Source organism: Colias croceus, chromosome 28 (assembly GCF_905220415.1).
Source record: "Colias croceus chromosome 28, ilColCroc2.1".
NCBI lineage: Eukaryota > Metazoa > Arthropoda > Insecta > Lepidoptera > Pieridae > Colias > Colias croceus.
Window position 1 is genome coordinate 3,043,974 of NC_059564.1, and position 13,365 is coordinate 3,057,338.

Below are 13,365 nucleotides of genomic sequence, written 5' to 3' on the forward strand. Positions count from 1 at the left end.
GTTAATCCACAGGGCACTACTTGTTTGCAATATTTCGCAATACCATTTCGGTATTTCGCATTTATTCACAGAATTAACTCTACTTAGAACTTTAAATGTTAACCACAAAATTGTATCTATAGAAAATGCAAACCTTTCTCTATACAAAGGCCACCGCAAATGTATCAATTATTATAATTACGCTGATTCATTATAATTCTATATACACTGCTCTTGTCACGTAGACATTTTTATATAACTTTATTCAACACATTTTATATGCATTCAATATAATAATTGGGCTTAATAAACTTATTTCACAATACTGAAACGAAACGCGCAATTCATGATCTTCAGAAAATTTTAAATCATTTTTGAGATACAATTTTTCAATTTCCCTTGTCGAACAGGAAATGCATACAAAAATAAGTCATTCATTTCTTACAAAATTTATACTATAAGTATTTTAATCTACATTCCCAAAAAGCATTTGACATCTGGGAATATGACGTCTCCCACTATCCCTTTCACATCATATGCACGCACCCTTACTGACATTTTCGAAAAACTATAACCAAAAAAACCCCACTGAAACACTCCCGTGACATTTATAAATTTATACGGACATTTCTATACGACAATATCAATTTAATCTTTATAGAGATGGCGGTAAATTATGTCTGTGTGTACACGTCCTTAATCGATACCTACATATGTTACTAAAAAGTGCTTGTACGTTTGCTCATTGACGCCTTTTATGTTAAAGGCGTGCATTTCTTTTGAGCCTTTTTTGAGCTATTTATATTCAGAATTGGAACATTGTCTATGCTTATTCCATAGCTACTGATTTTTTTCTTTTTTCTTTTATAAACTGCCAGTTACAATATGACATTGTCAAAAAAGGTTTTATAACATCATAAATAACTCAAACAATTGCCTTTTTTATAAAAGAAAAACTAAGGAAATGTAACGAAATATACGAATTAGTTATAATATTATACAGCTAAGGTGTCTTTGTTCACAGCTAATATGGAATTTTATTTATTATTCATATCCACGCCCTAGTACAGATACTTTTATGTAAATTGTGGCAACATTGTTTGATTTAATTAAAAAAAATAAAATAATATAACCAGTTTTAAGAGAAAAATCGAGAATTTTCCAACGTGTACATAAACAAATTGAATTTAAATTACGTCAATTGAATTACCAAATATTCATTAGCTCATTAGTTTAGTTGTTTATTGACTTATTGTCGATAATGTATTGCTCCTGATCACTGACAACATCTTTACTTTAAACCAAGCTTATTTCCAAAAAAAAACGTTCTCAAAATTTACACATACAAAAAGTATCACATTCGAAAATTAAAAATCAAAAGAGAATCCACATGATATAGTCTGTATACGCTCTTTATGGCGCCAAACCTGAAGCCGCCAAAATGGCCGACGCGACTCGACTGTCAAAAAGCGCGCGCTTCCTGCATTCTTCCCGCCTTCGGGCGTTGACGTTTTACTTTTTTTTTTTAATTAAACGAGACTCCAGTATTCAGCCTGTTCTATATTCACAATGACGATTATAAAAGCCGTGTGATGCGTGATGAGATCAATCAGTAGCCATCCAGCATCCACGATGAGAGTTCTGGTTGGTATTAAAATACAGTTTTACCAACAAAATAACCGGTGGTTAAATTTAAAGCCTTGTTTAATTTTCTCACAGATTAAATATGAAATTTGAAGTTTAATTTGACATGATTGATACAGATTAAAAATAGATTAATTTAATATTTTAAACATTGGTTGTTTTGTTTTTGGAATCGAGTTCTAGTGTAGTGCCAGTGACCTATTTGGTGAAAATGTGTTGTGTGTGTGCTGCGGTACAAAAAACTTCGACAGTTTTTCTTTCTTCGATAGATCGAATATCATTTGACAAGGACACATCTTTGTCGTGATAGAATTTCTATTCCTCTTTTATGCTTTTTGTTTTGCTTATCTTGAACGACATATGTTATTTTTGTATTAAAAGACAAAATACCTATTTATTAAAGTTATCACTTCCGCGCTCCGGTTTTTGTAAAAAAGTATCCACATCATTTTTCAAAATAATTATTAATACCTTCAACGTCATACTTTTTAAATTCTTTTGAATTGCATTAAGGACAGTTTCTTCTACAAAATCTTATACTTATACTTCCGTATTATATTCAAAAATCATAAAAGTTAACTATAGTTTAACAAAAATTGTTAACCAAATGTCGAAATACTGCGAATTTTATCATCAGTCTAATTCCCAATTAACTTCTACATAATAAATTGGGCAACAAAATTAAAATAACTTTATTTAATGCAAATGCGAATTTACGAAATAAATTTAATATAGAGTGGTTATAACAATTCTAATTGAGTGTCCAGCCTTCAAGCAAACCAGTGTATTGTAATTGCTAATATCACTAATTACTATGTATGACTAAATGTCAAATTATTAAACAGAGACTTATAAAAGTTATTAGAATACTATAAGTATTAATAATGATATTAATTCCGCATTGTATTCTCTTTTTAACGCGCTTTTATTAGATTTACAATTTACATGTATGTTTGTAACTCTTTAAGGTTCGATTTTGACCTTTAAACGTACAGATTTAATTCAAAATTCTTACTTATCCTGGATCGGTTACAATACAAAAATTTCATGAGTTCTGAAAAACACGAACAAAAAAGTCAAATAATTTACTTTTATGCATAAATGACTTGTTTTTCAACATTCTTACTTCAGCACACATACCAAAAAAACCTAATCAAAACAAATTGAAAGCCGATATAGCAGGCTCAATTAAACCACATCAAATACCTATCCTCTAAATATAATTTAATCAAGCAGAAACCACAACAAACATCATCCTCATAGATGCTTCGATACTCTTTGACTCCATGCTTGTATAAATTGATCCTAAATAACATTAAATAATATTAAATTCAACAGGTTCTATCAGCCATCTTCGCCTGCGCGGCCGCAGCCCCCTCCTACTTGGCCCAAGTGCCGCTCCAACCACTAGTGGCTCAGGCGGTACATGTACCGGCTATTTCAGCTGTACCGGCTGTACCGGTATCAGCTGACGATCTGCAGGCGGCTGCTATTAACGCTCAGGTATTTTGGTACTACATAGTACACTAGATATATTTTGATACTAGATAGATTGATAGAGTACTGTTTCATTGGTTGGTTGTGGTCATCTCACGATTGACGAAACCTTATTTTAATAAGTCAGCAAAGAAAGTCGAACTTAATTCTCAGTTCTATAATACCACGTATTACCCATTGTATAGTAGTCATTTAATATTAAAGCGTGCTTTAGAACTATTTGTAAAAGAACAGGTATTTTGAATGACGCAGCATACATTTTGAAGTAATTTTAAAAATAAGCGTTGATAGTTGTAACATAATATTTAATATACATATTCAATAATTTAATTACATATGTATTAATATTATTACTTACTTAATTTAAATACGAACAATTTACATTTTACTTTGCATTCATAGATATTATCACTTTACTTGTATATTGCATCATTCATTACTATTTGAAACGTGGGCGCAACACACAATAAATATTGTACTATTTACTTTAGTTACTTTGCTCTTTCAATGAAATTCTAAATTAAGATAACTACGAATTAGTAGTATATACTACAATAATTTTAACACAAGTATATCGAATTGTACAGGTCAATTTGATCTTTGGTAAAATCTTACCAAAGATCGATGCGTAAAACAAGTGACAAAACCGATAAGTAACTTACCGATAAGTCCTTCATTTAACAGTAATCTATTGATATATTTTACTCAATAATTATGTTTAAAATTTTATCTCCGCCCATTCAATAGTAGTAAAATACACTACGTCAACTCTAACAGAATCCATGAACGTAACAACATTCTATTCTATTCCTTAGGTAAAAGCCGAAGACCACGCCCGCTCGATCGCCGACAAAGCCAGAGAACTAGCCGAGCAAGCCGTCGAGAACCAACAAGAGGGCATCATCGAAGGCACAGATCTCGCCAAGGAGAGGAGCGAGGAAGCTTTCTGGGCCGCTGAAGACCAAAAATGGCAAGCGATAGACGCCGCGCAAACCGCTCAGGCAGCCATCGGTGGAGCTCTTGCTAGCAACGATGCACTTAGGGCCGGATTCGCCTACACGCCTGGTGTAGCACCTGGTGTCGCTAACCTCGCCGCCTACACGCCTGGTGTAGCACCTGGTGTCGCTAACCTCGCCGGCTACACGCCTCGTGTAGCACCTGGTGTCGCTAACCTCGTCGAATCCACGCCTGGTGTAGCACCTGGTGTCGCTAACCTCGCCGCCTACACGCCTGGTGTAGCACCTGGTGTCGCTAACCTCGCCGCCTACACGCCTGGTGTAGCACCTGGTGTCGCTAACCTCGCCGCCTACACGCCTGGTGTAGCACCTGGTGTCGCTAACCTCGCCGGCTACACGCCTCGTGTAGCACCTGGTGTCGCTAACCTCGTCGAATCCACGCCTGGTGTAGCACCTGGTGTCGCTAACCTCGCCGCCTACACGCCTGGTGTAGCACCTGGTGTCGCTAACCTCGAAGCGGTCGCCGCACCTCAAGCCGCTGTAGCAAGCTATAAAACCAACGATGCTAGCGCAAATGCACAACCAACAGAAGCTAACAGCGAATCAGGTGTAAAATCCGCAGTCGCTGAATCGGATTACGCCGGGAAACCACAGGAAGCCGCCCCTGTAGATAATAAGGGATCCGATGACATTAATGCCCCTAGCGTGAAATCCGCTGACATGAAATCCGCTGAAGTGAAATCCGTTGTCGCTGAATCCGCCGAAGTTCAGGCGCAGCCAGCTGACCAGGTTGCCCAAGAATCGCCCGAGGCTAAGAAGGTAGAATTCCAAGCTTTCAACTCTGTGGTCCACCCCGTGCCGGTTGGCGTGGCTCCATTCAGCTACCAGTCAATCGTTCCCAATGCTGCGTACGCGCAGATCGGTCTGCGGTCCCTCCCCGTGGGCGCCGTGGCCGCATTCCCGCACTACCAAACCCCCTTCTACACACCAACCGTCTTCAAAACTATCTACTAAACATGCTAATAAATGCTAGTTAGATTTCTCTTGTGTTTTATTTTGCCTAATGTCGAGTTATTCATCGTTCGCACTTAATTTTACACTGTAACTCAAAGCTTTATCATTTACTAGCGGTCCGCCCCGGCTTCACCCGTGGTACATATTTCGCAATAAAAGGTAGCCTATGTTCTTTCTCAGGGTGTAAAGATTGTCTGTGCCAAATTTCATCAAAATCGGTCCAGTAGTTTATGAGCCTATTCATTACAATCAAACAAACAAACAAAGTTTTCCTCTTTATAATATTAGTGTAGATGTAATGTTTCAAAGTGTTTATCATTTCTAATTTTTAAACCACTTATAATATGGGTATCAGTATTGACTTTTCTATTTACACTAATAATTTAACAACAACAATTAATTAATTACGCATCTTCATCTTCATCATCAATTATAATATTTCGTTAAGATGAATTACATTATATTGCTTTACCATTGTAATGGTTACCTACTTAAATATTTAAATTAATCTAAACATAATATTATTATGAACCGAAAAAATAACATTTTTTATATGCTTGTTGATAACTAGTCCAAAACTATTCGACCGATAAAAAAAATATTTCAACATCTTACTTCTAAATTTAGCGTGTAATATAAAACATGTTTATTTTGTAAACCAAGCACTAACTTCACACAAAACAAAAAAGGCTAGTCAACGTACGTTTTAGTAGGAAATTATATTCAAAATCAAACATTTATTTATTCAATGAGACTTCTTCTAGAAGCACTTTAGAATAGTCATAACAGTTTTAACATTTACCACCGATTCGGAAAGCTGTATCTATGGCGAAGAACCGGCAAGAAACTCCATAATTCCCTATTATCTTAATATATATAAATCTCGTGTCACAATGTTTGTCCTCAATGGACTCCTAAACCACTAAACCGATTATAATAAAATTCGCACACCATGTGCAGTTCGATCCAACTTGAGAGATAGGATAGGTTTTATCCCGGAAATCCCTCGGTAACGGGAACTATGCGGGTTTTTTTTGAAAACGCGGGCGAAGCCGCGGGCGGAAAGCTAGTATAATATATAGTATCATGATTATGAACGCAATTTCCTAAATATCAGTCACTAATTTGATCATTACCATACACTAAAACTATTTAAATTTAATTAGTAATAAAGAAAGACATATTTTTAATAATACTGCAGTATTTCACAAACAAATAATAACTTAATAATTATTCAATTCAACATTATTGCTCGTGCAAACGTACAGGCGTGGATAATCGTGTTGTATCTTTAATTCCCTTCAACTGCTTATATTTTGAAAATAATCTTAATAATGCGTTTAAATATCAACTTTTCTAATCAACAAAACACATTAAAATAATTAGCATAATTTTCTATCTAATAGAGCAATCATTTAACTAGAAAATAAAATAAACAATTCCGAATGTTAAGATGTAAAATGAAAATGGGTTATCACTACATAGTATAAAACAAAGTCGCTTTCTCTGTCCGTTTCTATGTCCCTGTATGGTTCAATATTTAAAACTACGCAACTGATTTTGATGCAGCTTTTGTAACAGTGATTCAAGAGGAAGGTTTTAGTATATAATTCATTAGGTTTTAAACAAATTGTTCACAAACAAACATTAATATAATTTCGAATATAAAGCTATAAAATGAAAATAGGCTCTAAATAGGCTATCTAAACTAATTTTAGGATACCTAACATAAGTCTCAAGTTCCACAAATTCAATACGTTGCTCGCCAACACCTAACAAGATTGTATCTGCGCGCACGCATTATGATCTTAATGCACTAGTTAGAGTTGTACATTCCACTTGGTAACTTACAGTAATGCTACAGTATAGTAAGTAAAAATAATTCTACTAAATCCTACTAAAATTATAGAGGCGAAAGTTAAACGTTTATTTACATTCTTACAACAAAATTATTGAAGCATATCTGAATGATTTTAATATTTAGTTTTTGGGAATTTAAATGCTTTTATAAATGAAAAAAAAATTGATTTGTAGGTCTGCATGATATTTTGATATTGTATAAATATTAGTGAGAAAAATAACATATTTTAATTTATATAACTTACCATGATACCACAGGACAGAGCTCTACCATCCCATGTATTTTTGCACTTCAAAAACGCTCTTAAAATAAGTTTAATAAAATGATATGAGAGTTTATGAGATTACTTCGAGAGCCACGGGAAAGAATGCAACAAAATTAATTTTATGTTCTCAGTTTCTCACTCTGGAACCGCTATGCAGTAATTAATAAATTATGCTACAGAGAAATATTAAACGTTGAACATATAAGCAAATTTAATAGTGATGGAATACTTAACCATAAAAATGTGTTGATAACTTTTCAATGAGCTTAATGTATATTTTAAACGTGAAATACGTTAGCACAAAGTTATTTTCAAATATACCTCTACTAAGCTGTAATACAACTGGATGTAAACTGTAAACCATACCAAAGTAGTTTTACTTTATCTAAATTACTCGTTTAAGAATAATCTGAATATAATAAACTAGCGGTCCGCCCCGGCTTCGCCCGTGGTACATATTTCGCAATAAAAGGCCTATGTTCTTTCTCAGGGTCTAAAGATTGTCTCTGCCAAATTTCATCAAAATCCGTTGAGAGGTTTATGCGTGAAAACCATAGATACATACATACATACTTACATAATTACAAACCTTTCCTCTTTATAATATTAGTATAGATCAAGATATTTTCTTGTGCTAAAATAATAAAGTCCCAAGCGGAACAAACCGGCGCACGCGCAGATATTACTTTACAATACTTTTTTATGCTCACATACCCCGTGTTATAAGGACAAGTATCTCATAATGCGACAATGTATATCCATTATTTATTACTTAAAGTATTAAAAAACTGTACTCATGATTGGTAAAGTACATGAGCTATACTACCATATTAAGAACATCATGAAGGAATTTTAATATAAGTAGCTAATCAATTATCATTTAACTTACTAGATAAATACAATAATAATAAAAAATGTATTTCACGCTGTTTTAATACCACAGAAAGTCAGTTGACACGGTTTTCTCGATCGATGATAATAAATTCTTTCAGCTGACCGGTTGGCTTAGTTGGTAGCGACCCTGCATTGAAGCCAGAGGTCGTGGGTTCGATTCCCACCCAGGGCAAGAATTTATGTTATAAACATCGATGTTTGCTCTGTGTCTGGGTGTTAATTATCTATATATAAGTATATATTTAAATTATGTATGTTTATTTGGTTTCCATAACAAAAAATACTTGCTTAGCGAAATACTTAGTATAGTGTGTGAAAAATGTCCTGAAATATTTAAAAATGTTTTATTTTTAAAAAAGACATACTAAAACTTGTTTCTAGGTTACACATCCGTATAAATGTTTAAAGTTAAAATCTTCCTTCGTAATTTCAAATTAAATTACCCTTAAATGGATTTGTAGCCATTTAAGGGTACGCGATTTTTTTTTCAGTGATTTTGATTGTAGCAAATTTCTGCCATTTGTGTAATTTGTGAAAATAGCGTTCTTTATTAACTTTATACGAGATTACAGTAGCTACATCGTACTTTTACATATGGGTATAATGGTACCATTAAATCGCTCCATTGCGACATGAAAGAAGGAAAAACAATTATAATATTAGGCGGGATAAGGTTTAGTAAGGATAATAAAACACTAAAACAGCAATAGCGACAAATTCCGCACTTGGCCGACTTGGCAGCATATAATATTAGGTAATTATAATATACCCTGTGCCATTCAGCTCATGTTCGTTACTTAACCGAGTCACCCCGATAGTAACGTGCGTATGGAATAATAAACTATAGTCACTTTTACTTTTACTCATAATGTCCATATGAGATGTTTTAAATGCTTCATCTTAAGTGACTGTTCCTTAAAGATATCATAAAATTATTTAATACTTCTTTTTCTTCGTATTATAACATATTTCTGAAACCTATTGAAGCGCCATACGGGGATTTTATAGCCCCATTTTGATAGCCGTATTACTTCCTCTTATTATTTGGCAATTCCTGAACAAGTAAGTTCCTTTAAGTCGAATTATGCCAATGTATGGTAGAAATAAGGTCAGACACTTTGTTAATATTATTTTGTATTAATCGTACTGTTCTAAGCAAAAACGGGTAATGTAATTTGTCTTGAAATGACTTATTTGCAACAAAAAAATAAAATATACATTAAAGACAGAACAACACAACTCTATTTATATTATTTTATTTGATACTAACTATGCTCTACGGCTTTACCCGCATTCCTCCGCTCCTGGTCTTAGCGTGAGGATATTTCGCCTATAACCTCCTTCGACGGACGAAGTATCTAACAGTGAAATAATTTTTCAAATCGGACCAGTGGTTCTTAAGATTAGCGCGTTCAAGCAAACAAACAAACAAATTCTTCAGCCACATAATATTAGTATAGATTCTTGAATATTTCCCATTTACAAATGAGTTTAATGTTAATAAATGAAAAAAAGACACAAATAAAATAAATATTGTTATAATTATAGATACATAACCCAATTACTACCCATATAATATAAAAGAACATAAGAAATAATACCATAAACATTGCATTATAAATACAACATTCCAATCTATACTTAGCTAAGTTACCTTTAAAGTGTATTTAAGGATAATCATAATTTAATTCTCATTACATAACTAGCTTTCCACCCCCGGCATCGCCCGCGCAGTCAAAGAGAAACCCGCATAGTTCCCGTTCCCGTGGGATTTCCGGAATAAAACCTATCCTATGTCCCGGGGTAAAAAGTAGCCTATGTCCTTTCTCGGGTATCAAAATATCTCTATACCAAATTTCATGCAACCAATTATGCTGAACCAATGTTCAGTAGTTAAAGCGTGCTTGAGTAACAGACAGACAGATAGAGTTACTTTCGCATTTATAATAGTAGTATGGATACATATTTATATTGACCAGTTTTTGTGATAGTACAATATCGAGTAATAAAATTATTGTTCTTAGTGTCTACAAATTGAAATGTATCACAAGCGGATAATATATTATTACGACTTATAACATAAGTTTTATCATAATAAATTGTAAATATGCTTGGCATAAATTACTCGCATTTTCTATTTAAGAGCTAGCGCGCAAGAGCAACTTTTATCTCCGCAACTATTTTGTCTCTCCCATCAACTCTATGGGCTAGTAAGAAAGTGCTTGCACGTAGCGACGCAACTCCCCATGGAGTTGATGGGAGAGACAAAATAGTTGCGGAGCCAAAAGTTGCTCTTGCTCGCTAGCTCTAAAATAGCAGACCTGACAGACATTGTACTGCCTAGAGTCTAGACCTTAATCATTCTAGCAAAATGAAAAATATACTTTACAACCACACTCAGAACAACCGAATACACTCAAAGAATTTTATAAAAATTTGTCAAGCCAAGGTTAGAATGCAACAGCTCTACAAAAAGGTCTTTACAAATTGAATCATAATATATTTGTATATTATAAAATACAATTTATTATACTTTGAATATTTATTTTCTACTCTCGCAAGTTAAAATATTTTCTCAATAAACACTACATGTATCGAACCTGCACCTCTACACCTAACCACCACACATATAGTAACATTACCTGTACTATCACGTACACGGTATAGGACATGTCATAATTAAATGATAATAATGAACAATTAATAAATATAATATATTACTAATATGAGAAAGGACGGCGAGCACGGCCGCTAGGTCGGGCCAGGGCGCGAGCGATTCGAAAAACATACGTAGTTATAAAAATGTTAGAGAAGTTATCTGTTTGTAACGGTTAAACTTATGTACCTAATTAACTAGATTGATTTTAAACTATTTTAACATTAGAACACACTGTATACGAGAGAAAAATAATTATGTATATGAATTGTTTGAAATATTTAAGGGGCAAATGGATGGTTAAGATACGTACGAGGACGTAAAGTACACGAAAATGTGATGGACTGGATTAGCTAGTATATAATAAATAACATTAATTGTGCATTATGATGTTACAAAAGCCATTAAAGAAGTTTTGTTGAATAAATAAATATTTTAGTTATAAAACAAACTATAGGATTTCTAGCCGAATTTCTACGACATTCCAAACGCAATTTAAAAACGAACTCCCTATTCATACGCCCTTATTATAATACATTTATAAAATACGTAAACCGCTCGTCCCCTGGCCACCAAACAAAGGTCGTCAAGAACGAAAACAGCTGATGAAATAAGATCAACAGTTGCGCCGGGGCGCGGCACCGGTGTTACCGCTGTCACCGACGAAAGGGGCAGCTTGTTTCACTTGACATTCAATTAGCCAAAAAAACTTCATTGGAATTTGCACAGAAATAACGTAATATTACTACGATGATAGAGCGCAAAATCCCGTGTAGGTATATAGACCAATGTCAACGAAAGGGGAAGCTTGTTTCACTTGACATTCAAGTAGATACATTTCTTAAAAAAGCTCATTGGATTTTGCACAGAATTACGTGATATATCTACGATTATAGAGCGAAAAATCCCATGTAGGTATATAGTTCACGGGACCAATGTCAAGGAAAGGGGAAGCTTATTTCACTTGACAATTTGACATACAATTATTTAAAAAAGCTCATTGGACTTTGATCTCTTTTGCGTGCTTTTTCTACGAACATTGGGCGCAACGTCCCTTGACTATAAAGTTTACATGTAGTTCAACACCACGCAACAAAGCTCATTGGAATTTGCACTTAATTGACAAGGCTATTCCTACGACGATAGGGTGCAAAATCCCATGTCTATATTTCACATGACCACTGTCCATGAAGAACGAAAGGGGAAGCTCGTTTCACTTGACATTCAACATCAATCAAAAAGTTGGTTGGAATCTGCACAGAATTAACGTGCTCTTTCTACGACATCTCGTTACAAAATTCCTTGACAATGCCACCAGCAATATCTGTATCTCCAAAAGTACAGACTCACACATTCCTCAAAAACACTCATTTGAATTTGCACTGAGTTTACGTGCTTTTTCTAAGGTCATAGAGCTCAATATCCCTCGAAACTTTTTAGTAATATGATACTGCTGAAGAGTTCGTTTATCTGTTTGACAGAATGCATTAATCTCAGAAACTATAAGTGCGAATAGAATTATTTTTGTGTTTTATAGTCCTTTTATTGAGGGAGGCTATATATATAACATCACGTTACGACAAATAGGGGCACTCAAAAATATTGCAAGAATATTCCTTTAAAGAGCAGACGATGTCACGTGGCACATCTAGTAAAGTATATAGATTATGATTTACTAGCTGTGCTCCGCGGTTTTATCAGTCTACTGTTGCTCTTAGCAAGATGATACATAGCCTTCCTCGATGAATGAGCTATATAACACCGAAATAATTTTTCAAATCGGACCAGTAGTTCCCGAGATATGCGCGTTCAAACAAACAAACTCTTCAGCTTTATAATATTAGTATGGATTTACAATTGACACTGGCGTATACGTACAAGAAGGTTACTTAGAAAAATAAATTACTTTCAATGAAAAATAACCTTAATTAAACACGCGCAAAATATGTGCAATTAAATAGACTTTTACATTTTAATATCTTATAATTTACGCATATTTTCAATTATGTTTATGAATATTTTAGGTATCCACTTAAAAATGATGTAATTGCTTCTATTTTAATAGGTATAATATACACTGGTCGAATGCTCTTAACTTAAAAAATCCAATTAATAAATACGATATTTTTGCCATATATGCGTAAAAACTATTAAGATTATAAATTTTGAAATTTCAAAACACTAGATAGTATTTCAATAAAGTTAATTATTTTCACACACTTAATTAACCTAATTGTTTCTTTATAATTATATCAATGTTTTAAGCATAAAGCCGGCTACTCACGTACCAGCCGCAGGGGCAATATTGGAACAATCTCGGTTACACGGCGGTCGGAGCAATTTCAGATGTTCTCTAAATTGCCCCCGCATGCTTATACACTTCGCAATTAAGGAGCTAATTTAGGGTCCAATTTCAATATTGCCCCTGCTGCAGGTAGGTGAGCAGCTGGTTTCTATATAATTCGTCGAGTTGATTAAACTATAAATATAACTGAAAACTTGACGTCTTTTTAAGATCATTGATTTGTATCAATAAAACGATTAAATACATAGAATAAAAGCAAATTCTATAGCTTAGAAATAAGTCACTACAATCAGA

General features: G+C 34.0%; 2 protein-coding genes across 4 annotated transcripts in view; one reads left to right on the forward strand and one right to left on the reverse strand.

Moving 5' to 3' along the window:
* LOC123704168 (WD repeat-containing protein 7) overlaps window positions 1–13,365 on the reverse strand; it is a 110,072-nt gene that overhangs the window by 46,144 nt on the left and 50,563 nt on the right. The window lies entirely within an intron of this gene.
* Window positions 1,508–5,117, forward strand: LOC123704159 (pupal cuticle protein PCP52-like). Of its 3 annotated transcripts, none has more exons than XM_045652459.1 (4): window positions 1,508–1,623; window positions 2,962–3,126; window positions 3,936–4,185; window positions 4,354–5,117. In XM_045652459.1, exons 1-4 carry the CDS (start codon window positions 1,579–1,581, stop codon window positions 5,088–5,090), a joined length of 1,197 nt encoding a protein of 398 aa, XP_045508415.1. In that variant the 5' UTR covers window positions 1,508–1,578; the 3' UTR covers window positions 5,091–5,117. The 3 variants fall into 3 exon arrangements, with proteins under 3 accessions (XP_045508415.1, XP_045508416.1, XP_045508414.1); XM_045652460.1 differs by having other exon boundaries at window positions 4,396–5,117; XM_045652458.1 differs by having other exon boundaries at window positions 3,936–5,117.